Here is a 27,746-nt window from a genome sequence, read left to right on the forward strand (position 1 = left end):
CCCTGCCAGTGCTCGCCCAGATCCAGATGCCCTTCCCCTTCACAGATCATTTGAGAGCCCTTGGGCTGCTGACGGCGATGGCCCACCGCACCCTACCTGCGCCGTGGTCGCCCTGAGTCCCGCTCCTAGCATGCCTGCACTGAGAAGGTGGCTTCTCAGTGTTACGAGCTGTGCCCGAGGGCCTCCGTGTCTGACAGATGACAAGAGGCCCTCCTCGACTGCCGGAGAGGGACCTACCCACCAAAATGGAGGGGGGCTCCTCGTCACGAAGGCCTGGCTTGGCTGTTACTACAGCTTCTGTGTTTTGGGTTTTCTCAAACGTGTGCTCAATAAAAATAGCACAGTACAACTTGCTGACGGGAAGAGTCCAACAGTGCCCCTTGGGCGGTGGCGCAGAGCACAGCGCTGCGGAAAAACAGGCAGATTTGGAGCCAGCCAACCTGAGCTCAAATGCTGACTTTGCCATTTCCAAACACGACCTGAGCAAGTGAGCACAACATCCTGTGCCTCGGTTTCCTCATCTCAACAACGGGTCAACAGCCCAGAGGGAGAAGAGTCACAAAGGACACTGGCGGATGTGGGTAACCAGACACTGCTGCCCAGGGTTGTGGCGTGAGAAGAGGAGCAATCCCAGGTTGGGGCGCCTTTATCACCAGACGCTCTTGACGACACAGGGCCTTGGCCTTGGCCAATGCGATGGAAGAGCAGGAGAACGGAAAGGCGCAGAAGAAGACGCTCCTCATTCCAGGGCGGGCACACCTCCCCATTCCTTCGTGCCGACAGAACAGTTCCTTCCCTGTGCTGCTGTCCCGCCCGGTAGGTCCCCTCCTTGTGTACTTCGGCAATGGTCACTGTGAGGCCCCGGGATCAGGGTCTGGCCATGCTGCTCTCACGGCCGGGCCAGGGAGGCTCAGAATCAGCCACCCGAGAAGCCCGCAGCTAGCAGCTCAGCTCATCCGGGAAAAGATCTCAGTCCCAGAGCCACCTGGGCCCGCGCGGCGCACGTCGACACCAGCCGCCACCTCACGTCGGCCCACCCCAAGTGCCTTCCCTTCTTGGCCAAACCGTGGAGACCGCAACAAAGGCACCACGGCGTGCCCTGACAACCAGACTCCAATGACGTGGCTAAGTCACCGATGGCGAGTTCGCACCAGGAACACTCAGGTCAGGCGTGGGGAGACAGGGTGTAGGGAGGGCGCGCCCCGACCTCCTCCCTATCCTGGCTCCGCCTCCAGAAGTTTAGAGCCCCGAGTGTGAGCTCTAGCACACAGCTGACTTTCTAATTCTCCAGGCTTAGCTCCTTGATGGGAGACGAGAAAGAGCCCTGGGCAGCTTCATGCAGCCCGCAGCCCACTGTCACCACGGGAACCTGGGCAGTCCCGAGCCGGAGAAAAACACTGCACTGATGGCAAAGGCTGGCTTCTTCAGAGCCCTCCTCTGCACTCCCCTGATAATTTAACTATGGTGAAGTCAAGCACAAACCACACGCCCCAGGAATGCGTCTTAGGTACAAGCAAGGGTGCCGATGCCATCTAGGGCCAGCCCTTCTAGAAATCTACCCTGAAGAGACACCCGCAGAAATGCAAAACAACAGATGCACGATGTTACTGGCGACAGCATTCTTTTCACCGGCTCAAGACTGTGGCCAAGCCAGACAGCCGCCGCCAGAGACCTGCTGGGCAGACGCCGACGCGTGCACCATGGAGAGCCGGGCGGCCCGAACCGTGGGTGAGGGACCCCCAGGACCTCCTGTGAGGGGAACACCGTACACTGTAGGCAGCCCTCTGGGGGAGAAAAGAAGGGGACTTTAGGAAGCAGATGGCAAAAACGAAGGGAACCAGTCCTGGCACGGGGTAGGCAGGACCAAGGTGAGGACAGGAGCGAGGCGAGACCTCGCCGGGTGTGCCAAACCAGAATTTCAATTTCTGAATCATGTAAAAGTTTACATAACCAAAACCAAAATGAAAACAAAAGGGAACAGAAGGGAACATGCCTAGCATCCTGGGGAAAAGTGGGGGGCTCCAGTTCTGGGGTGGCCTGTGGGGTGGAAAGGCAGGGCAGTGCACAGGGGTGACAGAAGGGTCAAAAGGACGTGGGCTGAAAGGGCTCCTCTGTTGGGCTACGCAGTGACCAGGTGACTGTCCAAAAGAATGAACTGATTAGAATATAGTTAAGAAAAAACCCACTTGGTGATGTTGGGGGAAGGAGAGAAAGACATAAAGAAAGTGAGGGTCCAATGGGCTTATGGGGGAAGAAGGTTCTGGGCAGCAGAGAGGCCTCGAGGGGGCACGTGGGGCTGTGTCAGGTTTTATTCTGAGCGTGATGGGCTACCATGTGGAGAATGGCCTGTGGGGGACCTAAGCGGGCAGCAGGGAGCCTGTGGGACGCCTCTCGGGGCGCTCTGGGCATGTGGTCCAGGGCGAGGAGGGCGAGGAGGGCAAGGAGGGCGAGGACTGGGGACGTGACCAGGAGGCGGAGCAACAGAGCTGGCCGGTGTGGGGACGAGGGCCGGGGATGAGCTGAGGACCATGGCCAAAGCCTGCGAGGACAGTGATGCCACTAGCTGAGGACGAGGAGGCCTGGGCCAGCAGCAGGGGGGAGCCACAGCCACGCCCGCGTCGAGAAGCTGAAGGAGCAGCTAACACAGCACTGTAACCAGCTACACTTCAACGTAAACAAAGCAAAAGAGGCTCAAGGAGGGGAGACCCCTGTGCCCGGACTCTGACTTGGCCTTAGTGAACTGTTTGGATTTTTAGAATTTTTTATTGTGATAAAACAGACATAACATAAAATTTACCTTTTCAACTGTTCCTAAGTATACAGTAAATGAAGTTTCAATAGCACCAAACATGGGAATAAAAAGGTCTTTAACTCTATCTGTGATTATTCTAGCTCTTTTAAATTGAAATTACTTGGGACTTCCCTGGTGGCGCAGTGGTTAAGAATCCGCCTGCCAATGCAGGGGACACGGGTTCGAGCCCTGGTCCAGGAAGATCCCACATGCCGCAGAGCTACTGAGCCCGTGCGCCACAACTACTGAGCCTGCGCTCTAGAGCCCATGAGCCACAACTACTGAGCCTGCGCGCCACAGCTACTGAGCCCACGTGCCTAGAGCCCGTGCTCCACAATAAGAGAAGCCCCCACTTGCCGCAACTAGAGAAAGCCTGCGCCCAGCAACGAAGACCCAATGCAGACAAAAAAAAAAAAATTGAAATTACTTGAAGCAACTGTGAGTATATGGTGATTTTCAATTCTGTGCATTGAGGAGCACAGACGTGTTTGGTACTTTATTTTCTGACTGCTACTTCTCTGCTTAAAAACAAATGAAAGCCCACGAAGAAGTCTGGAAGACATTCTGCTGGGTGTGGAGTGGAGGCAAAAATGATGGAAAACAGGTAATCCAAATGAGTTTACCCTCGGCCCAGCCACCTGCTCAGTGCCAGGGTGACCTGAGGGAGGGGGCCAGGCTGGGGTACTAGGCGAGTACTCAAGGCCCCCCACCAGGAGGGTTATAGGGTTTGTTGAAACACACTTTTTCAAAGAAACCAAACAGGGACTTCCCTGGTGGTCCAGTGGCCAAGACTCTGCGCTCCCAATGCATGGGACCAGGGTTCGATCCCTGGTCAGGGAACGAATATCCCACATGCAAGCCACAACTAAAAGATCCTGCATGCCACAACTAAGGATCCCGCATGCTGCAACTAAAAAGAACCCACACACTGCAACTAAAAAGCCCGCATGACGCAACGAAGATCCCACGTGCTGCAACTAAGACCCGGCTCAGCCAAATAAATAAAGAAATATTAAAAAAAAAAAAAGGAAGAAACCAAACAGCCCTCCAGACCGTGTATCTCTGCATGCATGTGCGCACACACACACACCTGCTGAGAGGACCGTGAGAACTGAGCACCTAGTTCTTAAGTTCGCACATTTTAGAGTTGGGGGTATTCACCTGTTCAACTCTTCAGTGTTATAGCTGAAAAGAAAAGCAAGTACAACCAGACAAGGGAAACTGCCTGAGGTCATGCCTGAGTTGACGTGTGTTCATCGACTGCCCTTGCCCTGAGCCAGCCTCTGCTAGGGGCTGGGAGGCCAGGGTAGAACCAGCATCATTCTCTGGTCTTCTAGAGCTCCCAGTTTCGGGGGGTGGGGGTGAGGGGAGGCAACAAAGAAAGAGCGATCCTCTCCTCTGTTCCAGGCACAGAGGAAGCCCAGACACAGCTGGGTGTTTAGGGCTGAGGAGGAGTACTTACCCCAGGCCAACAAGGAGTGCTCCAGGCAGGCCAGACCAGGTGGGCCCGGGCGGCACTATCAACAGCCCTATCCTGTCACCACTGTGACACCCCTCCCTGGAGGGACAGGCATTCTGTGTAACAGTGGCTCTGGGCCAGCCCTCGCTCTTGTCTTCCGAGAGGCCTTCCCTGCTCCCCGCACAGTGTATTTTGAATATGCCACCCCGCCGCTCAACCCCCCAGACAGCGTGCATCTTCCTTCCTGTCGTCTCCCTGCTCGGTGCACATGTTATGCTACCTCCGCTTCCTCTGATGGCCCCATTCCCCTGCCCATCAGCTTCAAGTAGCAGGGGCTAGTTCAGCACGCAAAGCAATAGGCTTGAGTCAGTGCGTACACGATGGCTTTGGACGCCTGGGCCCTGGTGGGTCGGGGTTGGCAGGAGATGACGCTGGAGTGGTCACTGAGGGCCCAGAAAGGCAGATGGTGACGTCTACACTGATGGAGAGGGAGGGGACACGGAGGACAGTCATGCTGGGACGACAGGTCCCAGGCTTCCACAGATCAGCTCCCAGCAACGAGGCAGACAGGTCTGCAGAGACTCGTCTTGCTGAAACTACTAAAAATGCCGGACCGAACATCTTCTAGAAGATATTATAGAGGACAGTGTTTAAAAAGTCTTACCTGTACTCACAAGCTGGCCAGAAAGTAAGGAATACGCAGGCTAAAGAGGCAGGGAAGGAGGGAGGGGTCCTGTTCGGCGGCGGAGGCCGGGGAAGAGCCAGGGAGGAGCAGCCTGGGAGAGTCCAAGGACAGGGCCAGCCTACACGCTGGCGGGCCTGGACTCTTCAAAATGGGCTGCGGTGTGAGGAGAAAAGGAGACTGAAGAGACAGGACAACAGGAGCGACGCGCCGTCCTGGACTGGCTCCCTGGTCTGAAGGCGCTAAAAGGCAGCAGTGGGGGGTCTGGGGGACGTGACTATGGCTGCATGTGAACTTGATGCTGAAGTCCCCGAGTGCCCGAACTGCCCCGGATGAATGCTCTGAGGAGGGCCATCCTTCAGGGCTCAGGAGCGCGACGGAGTGACTGCCAGCGGCGCGGGGGCAACGGGCAGCGTGTCCACAAAGGGGGAGATGACAGCAACATAACCAGAAACTGTGCTGCTGGAGAGGAATACTTTAGAGCCGTTTCGGTCAAGCTTCCTAACAATTAAAGAGAACGCCTTCACGTTACATGAATACATTAAGAGAAAAGGCTGAAAACCTCGCAGAAGTGCCTTCTTGTAGTGGCTCAAAGAACTGCAATGTTTTCAACAGCGTTATGCTCTGTATGGTGAAGCCGCTGAGTGTGAATGAAGGTGTCGAGGTACTTACTCGTGTTAAAAAAAAAAAAAATCACTGCCAAAGGCAGCCTTGCCTAGGACCTGACTTCTAATATTGATGGAACAACTAATCTGTGCACTATGTGGGGAAAATGCAGGTATCACATTGAAGCAGAAGGCCTTCACAGATCTTAAATATCTACGAAGACTGAGAGAAGGCTCTTGTGTGAAAAAAACATCATTTGGTAATTTTGCTGCTAAAACGAAAACATTAGATCAAATCCTTCCTTTGATCTAGCAAAGGAAAATGAGAGTTGCAGGAATCTTGATTTCAGGCCAAATCATTGTATCCCGAGGGGTTTGATGGCACTCTTTTGACCCGAGGCTCCTGTGCATTCCAGGGGTGCAATCAGCCGACAGCTGACATGTGCAGCTGACCAGACACCTGCAGCTGAGGTGTGACTACTCAATCTCCAAGGCTTCCAGAATAAAAAACAAAAGAAAGGCCACAAAGCCAGGTGAAAGCCACAGCTAAAAGGTGTTCTTCACTTGAATCCGAATCCTGCCCCCTCCAGAGTGAGCTCTAGGAAACCTCCAGAGCCCCAGCAATATCCTGACCTTTCCCAATTTCAGTCATGTTTGCATCAGGCCAATCTCAGAGATGGAGTGTCTCAGCACCTTTCATTCCCAGTCATCCACCCCATGGAGCTACGTAAGGAGCCCAAGTACCACAACAAAGCCACGAACCAGAAGGACAGGGTGGCGGCCACCTCCCCAGGTCAATGGTCAGGGACCAGAGGAGAGAAGTGGCCTCCTGGCAGTGGCTGCTTCCATCCTCCAGTATGAGCTGCAGAATCTCAGAATCAAGGGGGCTTCTCTGCACGAATCAATAAACGTAGCAGCGCTTTGAGACGCCAGCTTTGGCCCCTTTAAAGATCTGACAGAAATCAAACTGGCACTGGAAGAGGGTCTCAGTGGTCTCTGGGGAGCAAAAGAGGGGATGGGGTTCAGCTCGAAGGCTTCAATGGTGGAACCTGAAGTTTAGTGGACCAGCTCTGAATTCAGTGTATTTTTTAACACCCCAGTTTTTAGAAGATGCAAGAAACTGTCTATGTTTTGAAAAGCTAAATAAAACACAGTTCTTGCCACCCAAAGGTAGAACCCTCCCCAAATGAAGGCAATCAGCACCATATGGTAAGTCTCATCTTGATAGCGTGAGTCTACCACACATGGGAAAGAGAAGTTAAGTTTGAAAAAACACTGCCACTGTGGAGAACAGTCAGGCAGTTCCTCAAAAAGTTAAATGTGGCGTTCCCATGTGACCCAGCGATTCCACTCCTAGGTATGGACCCCAGAGAGCTGAAAACAGGGACTCGAACAGATACTTGGACGCTGATGTTCGTAACAGCACAATTCACAGTAGCCAAAAGGTAGAACCAACCAACCCAATTGTCCAGGTACACATAAGTGCAGAAACAAAATGTGGTCCGGGGCTTCCCTGGTGGCGCAGTGGTTAAGAATCCGCCTGCCAATGCAGGGGACACGGGTTCAAGCCCTGGTCCGGGAAGATCCCACATGCCACGGAGCAACTAAGCCCATGAGCCACAGCTACTGAGCCTGCGCTCTAGAGCCCGTGAGCCGCAACTACTGAGCCCGCGTGCCTAGAGCCTGTGCTCCGCAACAAGAGAAGCCACCGCAATGAGAAGCCCACGCACCGCAACCAAGAGTAGCCCCCGCTCGCCGCAGCTAGAGAAAGCCTGCACTCAGCAACAAAGATCCAACGCAGTCAAAAACAAATAAAAATAAATTTATAAAAAAAAATGTGGTTCATTCATATAATGGAATGTTATTCAGCTTTAAAAAAGAAGGAAACTCGGGAATTCCCTGGCGGTCCAGTGGTTAGGACTCCATGCTCTCACTGCCGAGGGCCCAGGTTCAATCCCTGGTTGGGGAACTTAGAGCCCACAAGTCCCGTGGTGGGGCAAAAAAAAAAAAAAAAGAAGGAAACTCTGACACCTGCTACAGCATGGATGGACCTTGAATTGAAGATGTTATGCTAAGTGAAGTAAGCCACACACAGAAAGACAAACACTGTATGACTCCATTTATATGAAATGTCCAGAATAGGCAAATCCAGAGATTGAAATTAGATTATTCATTGCCAGGGTCCGGGGGTAGTGGGTAATAGGGAATGACTCCTAATGGGTACAGGGATTTTTTTTGGGTGGGGGGCGAGGGGTGTAATGAAAATGTTCTGGAACTAGATAGAGGTGATGATTGCACAACATATGAGTGTACTAAATGCCAGTGTACACTTTAAATGGGTGAATTTCATGGTATGTGAATTACATCTCAATTTTTATAAGAACCCACTAAAATGACAGCTGACTTCACCAATTACCCTAAATCATAGAGGCAGGTTTTACGACGCTCAGGCAAGTAGCTCTGCTGTCCACGTGAGAGAAATTGGCGAATGTGGGGACCTACGGTGACACATGCTAGACTGGACCACGCTGACCTGAATGCCATCTCTGAAACCCAGGACACGGTAACCACGACAGTCAGAAAGGAACCTAGTCCATGAAGTTTAATGACTAGGCATTTAGTCAAGTTGAAGGTTGTTGGCTAAATATTCTGAGGGTGTTTGATCTTTTTGTTTTATTGTGGTAAAATGCATGACATAAAATTTACCATTAGCAGTACTTAGTACATTCACAATGTTGTACAACCATCGCCACTATCTAGTTCCAGAACATTTTGTCACCCCCCCCCCCGGAGGAAATCTTATACCCACTAAGCAGGTACTTCCCCAGCCCCCCTTACTCCCAAGCCCCTGGCAACCACTAATCTCTTTTCTGTCTCTATGGATCTGCCTGTTTGGACCTTTCATATAAATGGAATCATATAATATATGGCTTTTTGTGATAGGCTCCTTTCACTCAGCATAATGTTTTCAAGGTTCTTCCACACTGTAGCATGTATCAGAACTTCTTCCCTTTCTATGGCTGAGTGACATTCCACTGTATAGACACACCACACTTTGTTTATCCATTCATCTGTTGATGGACATCTGGGTTGCTTCTACCTTTTAGCTGCTGTGAATACTTCAGTACAGGTTTTTGCACGGGTGTATGTTTTCAATTCTCCTGGGTCTATACCTAGAGTGGAATCGCTGGGTCACACGGCTACTCCATGTTTGACTTTTTGAGGAAGCTCCAGACTGTTTTCCACGTGGCTTCCTTTGGGGGTGATGAAAATGTTCTGGAACTAGACAGGAGTGAAGTGGGGTGGCAGAAACTGCTTCCACTCTGGAATGCCTAGCAGGGAGGGGCAAGCTTTGAACAGAAGTCATCACGACAAGGACACTGGGAGTGGGGTGGAGGTGTTTCATGTCACCTACTCACTCATTCGGTAGCTGACAATCTAGGTAGCGGGCCCGAGCTGTGCTGGGGCCAGGGCTGCTCCGGTAACAAGACACGCTTTCTACCTGCATCCATTTCTTCTCTTTCTCCTGGTACAAACAATCTTCTAAAGCATACAGTCAATAACGAAATCATAGCGATTTGGATGAGTGCTGTGAAAGGGGAGAGAGCGGGAGCCGGGGGAGCGCTCCGGAAGGCGGTGCGGGGCCGCTGCGGGTGGGGGAAGGATGGGGCCCGGCGTGATAAGCTGGTACAGTCGTGGACCATGACTAAAGCCAAGCTGGGTGGCTTCACCACCAACTGTCCCCACGCAGGCCACTGCAGAGGGGGCTGGCCAAATGAGTTAAGAATGGGAGAAAACCAAGAAGCCAGTCGTTATGACTGACGTTTTTGTGATTTCATCTCTTCCCCTGGACAGCCTGTGTCGTGAGCATTTGCTCCCCGGCCTCCACATCTAGCTACGTCTCTTCCATCGTGTCTCCTCCACGCCGCAGGGTGCTCACGGCAACCCTTCTCACAAACGGGGCAGAGCTGGCCTCTGGTGCCCTCACGACAAATATCCAGCCTTCAGGTCCCCACAGCCAGTCTGCACGGGCGCTCAGGTCACGCCTGCCTCTTTGGTCCCCAGCAATAGATTCCCACAGCTCCTTCCTGCTGCAGTTTTCTGTCATTACTGTTTTCCTCTCACTTGAGGTGATGCCCTTGTTTTCATTGCTGTGCCTCTCACTAGTGTAGGTCACCCCGCAGCTGCATGCCTGACAGACTTGCTTCCCGATGATGACATAGGAGCCACTGAAATGACCAACAAAATAGAAAAAAGGGGAAATGTGTCTGTCAGAGCTGGCAAACAAGACGGTGCCACCAATGGCTGAGGCACCGTGAGCGATGCCAAGGAGGGACCTGTCAGGGGGGTCGGTGGTGACAGGATGCCCCCCCACCAACAGAGGCCGAGGAAATCTTCAAGGTCACAACGGTGGGACCCAGAAGCCAGGCTGGCTGAAGTGCAGTTTGCCGGTGGCAGACGGAAGGGCCTAGAGGCCTACACGGCAAGGCCAGCAGCAGGCTGGGCAGTGGGCAGCAGCGGGCAAGCAGTAGGGACTAATCTCTATCCCGTGAACAACTCTGGGGACCGGCTAAAAAGTAACTAACATGCCTGGTAACAAGTATCAACCAGTGAGTGGCTTCCCTGTGTACAAATACTAACTGGGTAGAAAATACAATGGGAACATTGACTACCGGCTCTCCAGCGGAGATTTACCTAGAATCAGCGCATGTGAACAGCCAGAGAAAAGCACAGAGGGGTGGCGGGGCTGTGACGTGCTTCTTGTGACCACTGCATCCTCCCGCCACACAAAAGAATCAATTCCACATGGATTAGACGGTTAGGTTCAAACGGCGGGTTACAACGTCCCACAGAACCGCTCTCTCCCAACGCCTAATAAAATGAGAAACACACAGACGTGGGGAGGAGGAGTGTGAAGGACAGAATTCAGCAAACGAAGGAAAGGGACATAAAATCGAACGCAGTACATTTCAAAACCTGGCAGCCGAAGAAAGGATTCCAGAGAACAAAGCAGCAGCAAGACTGAGCTCCTGCCTCACCCCTGGAAGCCGTGCTGGGGAGCCCACAACACCCCGAAAGCTCTCCTCACTGAGCTGGAAAGAAGCAACTGGGTAGGAGTCTGTAACTTTTTCCTTTTAGGCCCAGGAACTACAGAAGCTGCAACCGGGAGATGCAGGAGAAACAGGTAAAGCACCCAGCGAGCCAGGCCAGGGGACGGGGACCACTGGGAACCTGGGGTGGCCCCTTCCCACATCCCTTATAGGAATGGCATACATGTCCTTCAAGCGGCTAGACTGAACCCTGGCGTAAGACAATTAACACAATTCCTAGGCTAGAGAGGAGACTCCAGATGCTGCCGAAGAGTCCCCCTGACTGCAGCTCCCCCACGTGTGCAGCTTGTCTCTGCCCACAAGAGAATGAGCTCATGACAGCCCAGAGGGGAAAGCAGTGAGAGAGGATGCCAGAAGACTGGGAGGAGAGCGCCAGAACTCCCCTGCGGCACCAAAGCAAACAGAACGACTGGACGGAGCCGTCTAAGCCTGCGCCAAGTTGACAAGAAACAACACGGTAACTCTAGAAACATGGCCAAAAGCAAAAAAAAAAAAAAAAAAAAAAAAGGGAGGGGGATGGCTCAGGAAAGGCAAAATCCCACCAAGAAGAGAATGCACAAAAGGAAGAGAAGGAAATTCCTCACAACTTTATAAGAACATGTTCTCAATAATAGTTCAAAGATGAGAAGATAAAACACAGTAAGATGAAAGGGCAAATTCCCAACCTAGGGAAACAAACTGCAGACCAAAACACATCATTACGGAACTAATAAATACATTCAAAAACAGCCAGAAACAGAATATACGTAGCTGAAAATCAAACTGGACAAACAGTGTATGCAGATGAAAAAGATAAAAGCTACAGCAATTAGAGTGAAGCTAATAGCACTGGAAGAGAGACAAAGACAATCGAACATAAGGATAATTCGTGTCCCTGTAGTAGGGAACCCAAAATGGCACAGAGATGCCATCAAAGATATAAGAAGACTAACCTGAAACGAAGAGGAGCTGCATTTGCAGCCTGAAAGAACACACCACGTTCCCAGGAAAATGTGATAAACAAACACCACGCACCAGCGAGAGGGACCGTGGTCAACCTCCTCCATTTCAAGGATAAAGAATTCTTCAAGCGCCCCAAGGGATCATGTAAAGAGGGGCCCAGGCGTTAAGGACTAAGGACCAGCAAGAGCCAAGGCCCCGACCCCAGGAACAATCTGGCATGTTCCAGGAAAAGCAAGAATGATGCGCTGGAGCCAAGTGAGCAAGGCGCAGAAAATGAGCTCAAAATGAGGCAGGCCTGGCTACATAATTTGCAGGGCCCAGTATAAAATGAAATTGCAGGGCCTCTTACTCAAAAATGGAGAATTGTGAGATGGCCGCAGTAGAGCAGTAAACCAAGTGTGGCTCTTCTAAGCCCTGGGCCTTATATAGGCTGCATGTCCAGGAAGCCGGCCCTGCTACCAGGAAACAGACTTTAGATTTTACTCTGTGAGGGATGAGAGGCCCTCAGAGGGTTTTTCTCAGCGGAGTGACATGATCAGATGAAGAGTCTGAAAAAGTTCACTCTTAATGGAAAATACAGTGTGAGGGGGGACGAGGGGGCAGGGAGACGCAAGGTGCTGCAGGGTGGACTCACGGTTTGGGGTACTGAACGTTTATTAGGGATTGACACCCGTGAACGGAAGGGAGAGGAAGCAGATCTGGGCAGGGGAAGAAGCTGAATTGCAATGCAGGCTCAAGAAAGCTCCAGGCCACCTTGGGCAGTGATGGCAGGGCAGTGGTTTTATACCCCCTGCCTCATCCAGCCACCTGGGCACTGCCCTGGAATTGGCGTGACCGAGTGAGGAAGTGCTCACAGCTGAGGCCAAGCCCAAGGCCAAGCCCAAAGGAGCCAGCAGGTGGAGGCTGCCTGCGGACTGCACTTCTGGCTGGGGACCCACACAGTGACCTCCTTGCCTGCTGTGTGGAGCTACTGCAGAGTCTAAGCAGGCGATGTGGTGGCTGCTCTAGGTGCCATCAGTGGAGGGCATGTGTGTGCTGGGGGCAGGGGGAGTGCAGGAGATCAAGGATTCTGACTTCCATATTTTATGTGTTCAATGTTGAGGCATTTATGCCTTCTACAGGTCTAGGCTGGAGACAGAGATCTGGTAGTCATTGGCGCAGAGGTCTGAAGAGCCAGGTGAGCAAGTGAGGGCACCTCAGATGTTTGGGTGTGGACAACTTTCCTCCCGTTATCTGGAGTTGTGACAAGGAGAAAGAGTCAGCAAAGGAGACAGACAACGAGGAGTGAGGTATTAGAAAGACGATCAGGTGTATCTGTCCAGATTATTGGTGGCAAGCAACAGAGACCAACTCTAGCTGATTTACACAGACAAGGACTTGATTAAACAGCTACTGGAAGATGGAAGGTGGTGGTGATGTCTGCACAGTATAAATATACTTCATACCATGGAACTGTACACTTAAAAATGGTTGAAATGGTAAATTTTTTCATGTGTATTTTACCCAAATAACAAAAATTGGGGGGAATAAAAGGCTATTAGGTGGCCAGAGGGTTGGAGAAACAGGTTTGAACCTAGTTAGCCAAGAACAATATTCCAAACCCTGCTGCCAGGCTGGTGCAGGGCAGCCAGCACTGCCTCTGCCACCCTGCAGGGGGCAGCACTGGCCGCCAACACAGCAGCCACTGTGGGAGCTGGTCCTGCTCCCTTGGAGAGGGTGGGTCTGACGTGAGAGCCCGAGGCACAGGGCCATACCCCCTTGGAGGGCTTAGGCCATTTTTTTCCGTAAAGGGCCAGATAGTAAGCATTTTTTTTCTGCTTTGCAGGCCTCACCGTCTCTGTCACAACCACTCAACTTGCCAGTGAAGTGGGAAGGTAGCTTCAGGCAATGCATAAAGGAAGGAGTGGGGCTGGACTGCAATAAAACTTTATTTACAGAAACAGGCAGTGGGCCAGATTTGGCCTTGGCATGTAGTTTACCAACCCCTGTACCAGCTGAAAGGGAAATTATGAAAAGAAGCGTATGGCATTTTCAGCGACTACAGTCAGAGGTCACTTGGTCTCTCAGCAAACTCATAGGATGGGGTAAGAGTTCCCTCAAACAAAGAAGGGGGCTCAGATGTGAAGGTGGCCGAAGAAAATAAAACCAACTAAGCCAGTGATGCTGCGCCAGGAGAGGGTGCTGGTGGGGGTCCCCGAAGAGACACAAGGAAGGGGATTCCAGGAGGGAACAAGCCTGTCAAGGGGAGGAATCACCACTGGCCTGGGCAACGCAAATCCATTAGGGCCTGAGCAGAAGTGGGAGGTGAGGAGGGGGAATACTGAGTAGCCAAGTCTTGAAAAGCTTGGCCAAAGAGGGAACAGAGAACTGGGCAGGAGCTGAGGGGGGAGCGCTTGGTAAAGATGGGAAATCCGAAAACACGTTTGTATAGTGATGGCTGTGATTCACGAGAGGAGGGAAAACTGACAGATTCCTGGGGAGCTAGGAAAACAGGAAGCCTCTGTCACCAGTGGAGCTGTCTGCTAAGAGCTCCAGGGGTGGAGCAGTTTCCAGTGATGACAAAGTCCAGGCTGTGACCTTGGCAGTAGATGGCTGAGGTCACTGGAACAGAGGTGATCAAAAGTTGGGGGCCAAGCACTAGGAGGGCCCTCTATGAGCATGCTTAAGCCACCTGTGGGATAGAATGGTCAGGAACAGAGAGACAAAGACTGTGGGCCTGGCACCAAGTCCTCAGCGGGGGGGGGCTGTCCAGGGTGGCAAGCTCATGATGGGGAGTTGAGGGGCCTGAGCGTCACAGCGTGCTTTTTATCAGAGCGTGGATCATGAACACGGAGGACACGCTCCTGCTCGGGGTGTGTGGGCTGGGACAGTCAACAGGCCGCCCTCTGGTTGTGAGGTACCTGCAGGGAGCCAGAGCTCGAGAGGAAAGAGCTGACCCAGATGCGGCCTGGGGGCCTAGGAAGGACTCTCTGCAGGAAGGGATACCCGAGGCGAGTCTTCAAGAACCAGGAGGAGGAGGAAATGCAGCATGGGGACCCGGACAAAGGCCACGAGTATGAGCTCAGTCCTACGTGGCTGAGGGGCACACGGATGAGAAAAGGAGTGATAGCGGAAGAGTCAGGAGTCGTATGAGGGGCCTTGACGCCACTGGAGGACAGGGGCCCCACTCTCAGGTTTACAGCAGGAGAGTGAGATATGACACTGGGAATGCGTGGCAGGGAGAAACGTGGAGGAGAGCTGGAAGGCTTGCATCAGGCCGGTGGCGGGAGGAGGGCAGAAGACAAGAGGTGGGAGAAATAAAGGGCAGGGCTGGTGACACTCGGGTTCCCAGCCTGTGTGACCGGTGCTGCTATCCACCATGACAGAGACCAGAGGACACGGGCTCTGGCTGTTTGGCCTTCCGATCTATCCACCTTCTCTGGGGGCGGCGGGAGGGTGGTAGGGCAGGTAGTGGGTTGAGGAGAATGGGAGGAAGAAAAAGGGCAAAGCCCTTTAAGTGCCTTACATGGTAAAACCTGACTAGTGTGAGCCTTTCTCTCACAGAAGGGAAAACAAGTTCTAGTTCCTTCATACTCCTTTTCAGTGCTCTCTGTCGCCACCTAATGGGATGTCAGCTGAAACCCCAAGATTCACCTGTGGGGGACGGGACAGCACCCGGGTGGAGAAGAACCTGCTTGGCTAACTTTAGATCTCTGAAAACACCTCTAGGGTCCACGGGACCCTCTTCTGGAAAATTAGAGCTTCCTGGAGCTAAAAGAGTGTGTGTGCTGGTAACACCTAATTCAACTTCAGATCATTTTCCACAGACGAGCTTTGACTTGGCTTCTGTGCACTCCCAGGATGCACAATCAAGTCGAGGCGGCTGAGAGAAGCACATCCCTGAAACTAACGGTCCCTTGGTGGGACAAAAGTTCCGGGGCACTTGAGTCTAGCTGAGCTGTTTCTGATTCTAGTGTTTCACATGCCACCTGTAGGTTGAGGCGGACTTACTTTGTAAATCTGAGAATGCATAAAAATCTACTGAAATGTCTTAGCTTGGGGGGTAATTTACAAAGAGCCACACCCCTTGCTGCTAACTGCCTTCCTCCCAGACCTCTGACAGACCTACAAACGTCACTCACCGAACAAGAAGAGTAACGAGTGCCACACCAGAGATGCCAAGGGGAGGCTGTGGTGGGCAAGCAGAGGCAGTCACCGGCCTCAGTGGCTTCACCCTAGCAGGGGGCACATGCGGCAACAGACAACTTCATCATCATCTGGGAATACTGGGAGAGAAGGCCGCAAAGCCCAGTGTAGCGGGAGGGGATGAAGAGACGAGGGCCAAAGGACATGACCTGGTTTAACTCCCCTTTCTGTCAGTGAAGAGCTGCAAGAAGGAAATCAATATTTCCAGACGCCATGGAGAGGCTACTAAGATAAATGCTGAGTCTGGTAAGTTCTCACTTGCAGAGTATGGGTAAGGACCAGCCTGCCCTGTGCGGGCTGCTGCGGATTCCATGAGCGGATCCTGATCAGGCAGGCAGACAGCAGCTGGTCCGGAACCACCGCACGAGTGAGTGAGTGAGTGAGTGAGTGTGTAGGGGGTGGGTGGGGGGGGGAAGGACTGAGTGGAGAGGTGATCCCAGGAGCTGACCAACGGGGACGTGGAGATCACAAACATAAACTACTCTTTTGGAAAGCTTGGCACAGAGAAGATGCGAAGCATCCAGAGGTAAGGGGTAGGGAGCCAATAGAAGGCCAAGACAGAAGATACACTAAATTTGTGATGGAATCTAAGTTAGCTTTAAAAGGATGTTCACTGTTTTCTTAACATGGGTGTCTTAGCTCGGGCTGCCATAACGAAATAGAACAGACTGAGTAGCTTAAACAACAGAAATTTACTGCTCACAGTTCTGGATGCACTAAGTCCAAGGTCAAGGTGCCGGCAGATTCCTTGGTGAGAGCCCTCTTCCTGGCTTGCAGACGGCTGCTTTCTCACTGTGTCCTCATATGGCACATGGCAGGGAGTGAGATCTTTGGTGTCTCTTCTTATAAAGACACTGATCCCATTGGGCTCCAGCCTCACAACCTCATCTAATCCTAATTACCTCCCAAAGGCCCCATCTCCAAACATCCTCACATTTGGGGTTAGGGCATCAACATGTGAATTTGCAAGGGGGGGGGCGGGGAGACACACAAACACTTTAGTCCGTAACAACGGGGATGCTTATGTTCTACTGTGAAATGGTAAATGAAAAAGCAGGGTATGGCACTACATATACTGCATGACAACAATTAAAACTCATTCCAAGAGATGGTAGTACAACAGTTTGAATGTATTTAGTGCCACTGAAGTGTACACTTAAAAATGGTTAAGATGGTAAATTTTATGTTATGTGTATCTTACCACGATTAAAAAAACAACTCAATCCAGGAGAAGGCAAGAAAGGAGAAAAAAATAAGAACAGAAAATGTGGAAAAAATAGAATGCACAAAATAAAATGGTACAGACAAATTTAAATGCATCAGTAATTAAACAGATGTTAACAAATATGACAGACAGAATGGATTTTTTTTTAATCCAGCTATTTGCCATTTTCAAGAGCTACATCTAATCCATAAACACAGAGAAAGGAGGAAAATTAAAAGTGGCAGTGCTGACCAAAAACACAGGTGGTGCAGCACCATTACTATCAGAGGAAGCAACATTCAAGGCAAAAGCACGACTAATTACAAAGAGGATCACTTCATAATGCTAAAGGGTTTGATTCACCAGGAAGACAAAACAGTTTCTAAAACTGAAAACCTGGCCTCAAAATAAATAATAAAGCCAAAATTAACAAAGCCCCTGGAGAAACTGGAGTTTGTGACACATGCTCCCCAGTAGCGAGGAACTCAAGTAGACAGAACAACAGTAGGAAGAGAGGACGCTTTCATAATCCCAGGGATGAGATGAAGGAGACGAGCTTCCTCTGGCTGCTGCACCCCACCGACAGCCCATGCTCGTCCGGGTGGTCCCGCACTGCTCCACAAGCTATGAGGCGGAAGGCCCACAGACCACAGTCTTAGAGCATGGTGCCATTTAGCTAAAACCTTATTTTAAAAAATAGTAACTAGGAAAAAAAAAAACACAAAGCCATGTACTTGGAAATTTAAAAAACACATTTCTAAATAATTTGTGGGTCAAAGAGGAATCACAGAGGAAATTTTTAAAAAACCCTTTGAGCTGACTTTAAGTGGAGATGCGACACATTGAAACTTGCTCAATGCAGCAGAAATCGTCTGAGGATCAGCTTTAAATGCTTATGTTTGAAAAGAAGGTTGAAAACCAATGAGCTAAGTTTAGAATTTAAGAAGTGAGAAGAAGAAAACCAGAGAATGTACTCCAAGAAAGTAGAAGATATAATAAAGATAAAATTTTACATAACTTAATGAACTGGAAAGCAGACATACAGTAATACAGGACAATAATGCCCACACGTTCACTCTCTGAAAGACCAGTAAAACCCAAACAATTTTTACCAAGACAGGGAAAAAAGGGAGAAGGAAAAAGTAACAGCACTAGAATGAAAAAGGAGACAAATACGGATGTTGCAAAGGTTTATAAAAAGGTAAGCATGGCTTCTTGCTAGTAAACTTAGTAACACAGATGAAATGGACAAAAATATACCTTAGCCACACTGACCTGAGCAGGTGCAGGGAAATAAAAATAGGTTTCAAAGTGCGTGTATGTGCACAGAACACCTCAAAGGACACATACAAGCCCCTGGAGGCAGCTGTCCCCATGCAGAGGGGCCCGGGTGGCTGCAGGGACGCTGAGAGACCAAGCATCACTCTAGAGCTCGCACTTTCTGAGTTGTGAACCATGTGCATGGGCCACCTGCTCAATAGCGGATCCAAATGCACCCAGAGACGAGGAAAGGCCTCACCTGACGGCGCGTGCAGGCCAGCCCAGGACGTGGGGCTCGAACTATGCAGCAGGAGCCGATCCCAACATTTGCTGGCACTAGGTCTTTTCTTTCTATTTGTCCTTTTAATCTTTACAAATTTGGTAGGTGAAAATGCCATCTTCTTTGTTTCCATGTGTGTCTCTTTGATTATCACTGAGGCAGAACTCTTTTCCTATCTTCATTGGCCACCTGTATCTCTTCTTTATGAATTTCCTGTTCATATTCTTTGTTCATTAGTGGTGACTGGTAGTAAGTTAGCAATAAGAACTGCTGCATTCAAGTCTAGAATAAAAAGGAAATTTAAAAATCTGCCCCAGTGCACTCACAACGATCTTGTTCCCACTGCCCAGTGGCAGGCATTAACCCTAGGATGATTCGTTGGATGGTGATCTGTAGCTTAACTATTTTCTCCAAACACTTTAGACTCGCCCAGATCCCAAGAAATTGCACCGCAGCATTCCTCCTTTCAGCAAACAGCCTCTGGTTGTCAAGCACCACTGCGCTCTGCCGGAGGCCAGGGCCTGCCGAGAGCGCTGCTCAGAGTGGGCCCCAGGAACGCTTCCTGCCCCTTCTCATCCCCTGCCCAGCAGGGCCCTTTGAGCTGCTAACAGTACTCCTAGGTTGCTAACCCACTGCCCAGGTGATATACCACCCATCAAAAACCTCAGACTAGGATATGTTCCCAATACTTTCACTATCATCGCTTTACATACAATCTCACTGAATGCTCAGCAACACACAAAAGCAACGTTTAAATGAAGGCAACACTGAGGCTCAAGGAGGAAAAAGTGACCTGAAAGCTAGTAGGTGAACAAGCCGGGATTTAATCCTAAAGGAACCTGGCTCAAAAAGCCTATGTTCATCCACTCTACTCAAGATAAAACTGTGAAAGCGTCAAGGTCCTGGCTGCAAGCAACAGAAAACAACTCTAGCTGACCCCGGTCACAAAGGAGTTCTGCGGCAGCATGTGGAAATGAAGAGAAGACTAGAAAACTAAGCCCAGAAAAGCAGCTGCATGACTGAAAATGCAGCCAAGGTTGCACTAAAGGGGCCGTGTGCTTAGGACACCCACCCTGGGCAGCACCACCAGCAACTTCAGACATTAGCCACTGATGCTGGCTTCCTGCTGCACGTGCCACTACCATGACTTATCTGTCTTTCAAGAGTCGAAGTCGGGGAATTCCCTGGCGGTCCAATGGTTAGGACTCCAGGCTTTCATTGCCGAGGGCCCGAGTTCAATCCCCGGTCATGAAACTAAGATCCAAAAAAAAAAAAAAAGAGCCCAAGTCCCTGAAGGGAGAATGGGTTTGGCCAAGCCTGGGGCTCATGGCCGCCCCCTAGCTTCTGGAGACCAAGCAGCAGGAATATCGGTCCCCCATGGCAGGCACCACCAGCTGCCCCCCAACACCCAGGTCCTCTGTCTGCCTTCCTAACAGAACCTTGCGCTCAGCACACCTCCCCGCCCACTGGCTCTGCACTTGCTCACGCATCTGGCTTCACTGATGGGACTGAGGAGGAAGAGACTTTCAAAGGCCTCTGTGTGTCTGCTCACTCCTCTTGGGCTCCTGACATCCGCCTAAGAAGAGACCATCCCTGACAGTTGCTTCTCCCTCCTGGGTCCTGGAACGACAGGCTTGAGAACAGATCTGAACCCCATCTTGCAGCTGACCCAGACCTGTGAGTAAGAAATTAATGATCGCTATTGTAGCTGCTGTTTGTTCCTCAGAAAAAAAAAAAAATGATGGACACGGAGACAGAAATGGAAATTACTGAATGGGACTGGAGGGTGTGCCAACAAGTGCCCTTTTCCCCTTCCCCCGTGCCCTCCTTCTCCCTCCCTGGAGAGCAAGACGCAACGGCTAGAGCTGCAACTGCCATCTTGTGACCACAGGCAACCTTGAGGATGGAAGTCACCTGCTCAGGGTGATGGGGGAAAAAGACTGAGGGGCCCTGGATCCCAGATACTTACAGCCATGCACAGCCTGCCCCCAGACGTCAGGGCACACAAGAGGACACCACAAGCCTCCAACCCCATCTTTAGGCTTTCTTAAGTAGAAGCTAGGATCCACCTGCTTCAAACCCAAGATCCACAGAGTAGGGGATTCTTTTAACACAAAAAGGTATCAAGGTACTTAGAAATCAAAAAAAAATATTCATGATAAACCATATGTGAAGTTTACTTGATACACAGCTTTTTTCACCAAGTTATCACAATCACTATAATTCAAGCTACTGAAAAACGACATAAATTCTGAGCTTCTTTCTTCCTATTTCTGTTGGCTAAAAATGCAGCCTTTGAATTGTGTATAAGTGAATTCAAGAGACAAAAATAAATCCAGATAATTCAGAATGTACTGAGGACAACACATATGCCTTCTATGTGATAAGCTCTCAGAATTATTTATTCAAAGAAAACTCATTGCAAAAATATAAAAAGCGTACAGATAAAACAATTACTGACACAACATACCACCTCCTACAACACCAGATTCCTTTTCTTTCCTTCATAGTAGTGGGTGTCATAACCCAATCAGAACAAAAACAAAACAGTGTTTGAACTGCTGAGACTGAGAAAGTTCAATTAGCCAGAGCCATCAGGCAGGGAAAGGAGTGGCTGAAGCCCGCGGAGTGAGCCGGGAAACCAGGTCCAGGTAGCGGGCACATGCACACACGTGTGCCCAGAGGCTGCATGGTGAGCCAGAAACGCTGCCCCTTATGGCTTCCAGGAGACCCGGAGGGACACCATCGGTTGCTCATGCCGGGCGCTGTACTATGCAGGGGAAGGCCCCAAGGACTCACGTGCGGTCTCTGCTCCAGAAGCTCATAACCCACTGGGGAAAAGCAACATGCCAGAAACGGTTGTCCCTCCTGGCTACAGGGCCTGCACCAGATGTCTGTAGGGGTCGCTAAGGGCCCAAGGGAGCAGTGGTCAGGCCCCCAGGCCCAGGAGCTGGGGTGGGCAGTAAACACCTCTTCAAAGGCCATTCTCATGAGTACTTTAAGCTGCACGTCTGTTGGCAAAACACAAATACTGTTACACAAATACGAAGCCACAGATAGCAAAGGCACCTGACAGCCTTTAAAATTCATTTCTCCTGTTCTGCAAAGCTGCATTGGGAAATCGTGCTGTTAAATTAAACACTCATAAAGGATGTACAGACATACCTCATAGATACTGTGGGTTCAGTCCTAGACCACCACAAAAAAGCAAATATCACAATAAAGCGAGTCACACAAGTTCTTCTGGTTTCCCAGTGCATATAAAAGTTATGTTTACACTACACTGTAGTCCATTAAGTGTACAATAGCACTATGCCTAAAAAAATGTACAGCCCTTAATTAAAAATACTTTATTGCGAAAAAATGCTAAACATCATCTGAGCCTTCAGCGAGTTGTAACCTTTTTGCAATAGTAACATCAAAGATCACTGATCACAGATCACCACAACAGATATAATAATAATGAAAAGGCCTGAAATATTGCGAGAATTACCAAAATATAACAGAGAGACACAAAGTGAGCAAATGCTGTTGGAAAAACAGCACCAACAGGCTTGCAGAACGCACGGTTGCACAAACCTTCAATTTGTAAAAAATGTACTATCTGTGAAGCACAATAAAACAAGTTATGCCTTTATATTTAAAAAGTGGGGGGCTGGGAATTCCCTGGCAGTCCAGTGGTTAGGACTCAGCGCTTTCACTGCCATGGGCCTGGGTTCAATCTCTGGTCGGGGAACTAAGATCCCGCAAGCCACACGGCATGACCAAAAAAGAAAAAGGTGGGGGGGGGGGACTAGGGTAGGTGCTATTTAGGCTTTCATCAATTTATGCCATGTTTTTGGACAACTGCAAATCCCCCAAAAGTACCTCAAACTCTAAGTCCACACATTCGCCCTTTGCGGGTACCTTCTGCTCCAGACTGCAGACTTGATTAAAGCATAAAGAATATCGCTCCTCTTGGCCACAGAGAAGCTAACGAGTGAACAGCAGAGCAGGCTGCATTCTATTCTGCTCCTCTTAGAATAAGACAAAATCTTAGGGCAAGGTCCCACTGCAGAATTCATCCGTCTGTCCACCCAATAAGTATGCATGATTCCAGGCACTGGAGATACAGCAGGGGAGAGGCAAAAACAACTCCTCTGCCCTCCAGGGGCTTAGATTCTAGTGGGAGGAAGAGGGAGAGAGGAGGGGGTGGTAGAGAGCGCGTGCGAGCACAAGTAAAACCACCAAGCAAAACAGCATACAACAGGTGATGACAAGGGCTAGGCGAGGCAGGGGAAAGTGGGAGGGTGGCATCCATCTTCAGGGAAGGTGACACTGGGAAGGTGACACTTGAGCCGACTTGAAGGAGACCAAAAAAGGGAGCCGGGCGATTCCTGGGGGAAGAATGTTCCCAACAGAGGGAAGAGCAGGGGCCGAGGTCTGAGGCAGGGGTGTACCTGGAGGGCCCGGGGAGGCCACAGTGGATGAGGGGCAGGAGAGGGGATCCCAGATTGGGCCTTGCAGGCCACTGTGAAGACTCTGGCTTTGACTCTGAGAGGAGAGTCCACATGCTGCAGGGCTGAACAGAGACAAGGCCGAGGTCAAGGGCAGAGGGAGGCGAGAGGTCAGAGCAGGCTGGAAGAGTGGAGCTGGGGAGACCTGCCAGCGGGAATGAGCGGCGTTCATGGAGCAGGAGGTGGTATGACAGCGAGCAGCGCGGGCACTAGCACCGGCTTTCCGAGCTGAGGAGCAGGAAGGTGGAGTTGCTGTTTACTGGGAAGGGAAGGCCAGGGAAAGGCCAGGCGCGAGGGATTGGGAGCTCAGGCTTGAACAGGTACAGCTGGAGAAGCCTGTTGGAAGCTGAGCAGAGAGCTCAAGTTGGTGCTGGGTGCGCGGGTCTGCGCTTCAGGGGGCCCAGTCACCCTGAAGACATGAAGTTGGTAGCCAGTGGCTCACAGGTGGAAGAGAGAGCCTTGAGGCCGGGAAAGATCCCCTCGGGAGCGAGGGTGGAGAGAAGTCTGAGCCCAAGGCCCCCCGACAGCGCGTGGGGCGCAGAGGCAGACCTGGCACACGCTCAGCCAGGACCTCTCAGGACCCAGGGACACCAGACACCATCCCAGGTGTCCAAGCCACCTCCGTGAACACGGCCAACAACCCCACCCCGTAGAGTTCTGCCCCAGCAGGGACGACAGACAGTTAAGATAAACAGTCAATCACCTTTTCGACTAGAAAGGGACCAAAGCTACGGTTTGGAAAACACAGGGCAGTCAGGGTAGGACCAGCTGAGCAGGTGCACAGCCTCAAGGCAGGGGAGGGACTGACTCACGTGGATACTGGGGTCACTGACGCTGAAAGGCTGGGGAAAAGGAGAAGTGACAAGTGGCCCCCAGATTTTAAAACATAAAGGTCATCATCCGTGTCAGCAAAGGACCAGTTGGAAAGGGCCCAAGAGAGCACATGGAGACACAAAGAACAGTCCTGCCAATAAAGAGAAGCAGAGCAGCTCCCTTCCAGGTGGGAGAGGCAGCTGCACTCAGGGAGCCTTCTCTGATGGGGGAGAGGGGCCCAGGAGAGGAGGAGGGAGCGGGGAGCAAGGGCAGAGGCCGCTGAGGTGATGCTGGGCCTGGGGACGTTCTCCTCGGATTGCTTCCCTGCTCTCCAGGAACCAGGAAATGAGGTATCAGCTTCGAGATGGTGTCACAGCTGGTGAGGAGGGTGGGAGAAGCCAGAAGAGACCGGGGAATTGCAGTACGACAGGCAGCGTGAAATGCTCCTGAAGTGAGTGGACGTGAACTCGAAATGGGAGCAACCAGGGGGCCACATTCAGCTGCGGGGCAGGGCGGCAGAGCAGGTGGGAAGCAGGCGGATGGCTGCATTTTACCAGGGTTGGGGCCCTATCAGCTGAGTATGACAAGGCAAGAAAGTGGTGAAGCTGCGGGGTTGGTGCGCCACTGGGAAGGAGATGAGAGAAGACACAAGGGAGGCAAGGGCCGGAGAAAAGATGGGAACATCGAAGGTGCCTGAGTGCCCGTGAGGGGAACGCATTACTGGAGTTGGTTATAGGGGCGGCGAGCTGAAGGTATGAGGAAAAAGATTAGGGCCAAATCGGCACCAGCACCAGCCAGTGTGAAAGTCTGACTTTGAGAAAGAATAAAGAGATGGGGCTATCCTTCAGAGTATGTGCATCTTTAAAAAGGTGTCTCCAAGAACACAATTTTAAGTACTTCCACTTTTTAATGTTTCATTTCCGTGTCTTGTCATAGAACAAGGTACAGAAGTACGAGCACGGACTTAAGGGAACACTTGATTTCAACTACACAAACTTGCCAGTGAATAAAGAGGGTTGTCCTGTTAGAGCTGCCAAACTGTGGCAACCAGACAGCCAGGAGTCATATGGGTGCTATGTGAACGCTACTTAGGACAAAATGACCATCGCATTAAATCTACCATGAACCCCTTTAGTTAAAACTACTGTGGTTACCCTACACGGAATAGGACCAAATTGCCACTGCCCATCTTCTTACAGCCTGGGTTCCATCAAAAACAACTGTTCTGTGGGGACTCCTGGCCTTCCCTGGGCCCTTCTATCCTGGAGATGGACAGGTTTCTATAGCGGGTTCAATGGTAACCCCCAAAAGGTATGTGCACGTCTTAACCCCTGGACCCTGCAAACGTGACCTTATTTAGAAAAGGGGTCTTTGCAGATACAACCAAGTGAAGGATCTCAAGGTGAGATCATTCTGCATTTAGGGTAAGAAGACACACACACAAGGGAAGGCCAAGTGAAGATGCGAGCAGAGATTGGAGTGATGTGACCAGAAGCCAAGGAACGTCTAGGATTTCCAGGCAGCCACTAGCCGCTAGAAGAGGCAAGAGAGAATCCTCTGCTAGAGTCTCTGGAGAGAGTGGGACCACATGGCACCTTGATTTCGGACCTCTGGCCTCCAGCACTGTGCGAGAATGCGTTGCTATGGGTGGAAGCCGCCTGCTCTGGGGTCCTTCGTTGCAGCTGTCCCGTAAACTCACCAGCTTCTGCTCGAGCTCTAATTCTCACTAGACTCCTGGGCTTTCACACAGGACCCATGCGCCTTCTACACTCCCCGCGTTTTTCAAGGAGGAAGTGCCTACGCAGGGCCTGCCCTCCCGTGGCCTCTCTCCAAGCAGACTGCTCGTCCAGGACCCCAGGTCTTCCGGCTCCTTGTGCAAACGTGCTCTCAGAGACCCCCTGAAGCAGACTCTGCAACGCCCCCACCACCCCTGACCCCACCCAGCCCATTTCTCTGGTCCTCATCACAACAAAACTTCTCAAAAAGGACTGTCTACACCCAGTCTCCACTCCGTCCGGCCTCTGCTCCTCACCACCTCTGATGAAGGTCACGTTACAGCTAGTTCCTTGATTAAAATCCTTCACTAGAGGATGACCAACTGTATACATGCATTTGCTACCTGGCCCTTCAAACCTCAAAGAAACGAAGTACAGATGCATAAAGAGGAAGAAACCTCCAACAGAGACGACAGAAACGCTAACAGGAGGGGACTTGTGAACAGATGAGAGGCGCTTCACCAATTTCTCGATGCTGGAAAGAGGTGTGTGTTGACTAATGGAACAGAGTGAATGCAGTACAAGGGAGCTACAAAGGAGATGGGGGCCCCTGTGCCTGTCAGAACCCCCAGAAAGGCTCTCAGATCAGAGCAGACCAGACCAGGGGCAAGCAGTGCCCCTCAAACTCTCACGGACACACAAGTCACCTGGGAGGCTGTTGACTATCAGATTCTGACCCAGAAGGTTTGGGGGCAGGACACTTGCAGCAAGCTCCCAAGGGGGGGCTGACAGTACTGGGGTTGGTTAGTGGAGCACATGTGGAGCGGCAAGGCGCCACTTCCTTCCACAGACAAGAAACCAAAGGGTCTTTTCTAAATCAGAGGCTGGAACCTTCCTTTCCTCCCCACAAGGTTCCTGGTGTGGCCGGCAGCAGCCCAGGTGAAGCCCACCTCCGTCTGGCCTCCAAGGGTCCATGGTGTGAGGGAGGACCCCTGTCTGCTTCCCACCAAAGCCAAGTCTGCAGCTCAGCCTGTCCTGCTCTGCCCTAGCCCCCGTAGAACTCCTACTCCAGCCCTCTCTAGGGGGAGGGACCCCACAGGAAATGGGCGACTCCACCAGAGCAAGGGCAGGGTGCCAGCTACCCAGGGCTCTTGTCACCAACCCGAACAGCTCTCCAGGGTCAGGGGAAGAGACCCAGCAATATGGAAGAGAGATCAATTCTGTCCCTAGAGGAAACAGATAATATTCTCATATTTTAGAAGATAATTCAGCCATAAAACCAGAACAGAAACATCCACAAACAAAAAAGAAACAGAGGACAGGAGTTCAAAGATTAAAAATGGGTTAGTTACAAATACGAAACAACACTGTGTCATTGTTTACAATAGGAAAAGACTGAAAAGTACCCAAATGTCCATCCACAGGGAGCTGCTTGACTAAAGCATGCTTCATCTATACAACGGAGTCTGTGCAGCAGGAACAAAAAGAATGAGGAAGACAGAGCTCTACGCCGCCATAAACAAGGAGGGTATCGACGTTGCTAGGGAGCAATCTCCAGGATAGAGGAAGTGAAAACAAACTAAAAACGAGATGCAGAACAGCATGTCAAGCATGCTTTCTGTGTAAGAAGGATAAATAAGAATACATATATTTACTGGTTTATCTTTTTGCAAGAGGAAACACTAGAAGGATGAGCAAGAAACTAATAACTTCTGAGTATTCTATAGGCTTAGCTTCTTAAAAATAAGAAAAAAATTTTGGCCTTACTTAAAATTATATAAGTTTCAGGTGTACAGCATTTGACTTCCGTATACATTACAAAGTGATCACCACCACAAGTCTAGTTACCATCGGAGGCCTGGCCTTTTTTTTTTCTTTTAAATTCAAGTCTGTTATACTAGATTCAACAGATACCAAATTTCATTTCAATAAATGTAATCAGAATAAATATAACAAAAGAGCATTACAAAACCCATACATGTTTACATGTACATAAAGTGCGCATATAGTCTATTAATACAAAGAATCATTATGACAATTATAACTTTTTGTGATTCCACAATCATAACTAAAGAAAGTTTGGTAAAGTAGCAATTCCCCGATCAGATTAGGCTTGACTTTTGAACCATCAAATACTTTATGTATTCCAAAAATAAAGAGAAAAAAGCAAACCACAAAACTGAACACAAATAAACCTAACTAT

At 50.6% G+C, this 27,746-nt stretch overlaps 1 protein-coding gene across 9 annotated transcripts in view; it reads right to left on the reverse strand.

Annotated features, from left to right (window-relative positions):
• The window catches only part of MECP2 (methyl-CpG binding protein 2), a 61,078-nt gene that overhangs the window by 11,728 nt on the left and 21,604 nt on the right, over nucleotides 1-27,746 (reverse strand). For 2 of the 9 annotated variants that reach the window (XM_082446881.1, XM_082446879.1), the window contains exons 2-3: nucleotides 18,499-18,801; nucleotides 8,957-9,766 (exon numbers count right to left, since the gene is read on the reverse strand). The exons of 3 other annotated variants lie outside the window; for them this stretch is intronic. In XM_082446881.1, coding sequence (XP_082303007.1) covers nucleotides 8,957-9,045 — 89 coding nt within the window. In that variant the 5' untranslated portion in view covers nucleotides 9,046-9,766; nucleotides 18,499-18,801. Of the gene's footprint in view, nucleotides 1-8,956; nucleotides 9,767-10,232; nucleotides 10,371-18,498; nucleotides 18,802-27,746 lie in introns of those variants that run through there. 4 more of the 9 variants (XM_082446883.1, XM_082446880.1, XM_082446882.1 and 1 more) reach the window with 3 other exon arrangements.

This window comes from Balaenoptera physalus (assembly GCF_965194825.1).
Source record: "Balaenoptera physalus genome assembly, chromosome: X".
Taxonomy (NCBI): Eukaryota; Metazoa; Chordata; class Mammalia; order Artiodactyla; family Balaenopteridae; genus Balaenoptera; species Balaenoptera physalus.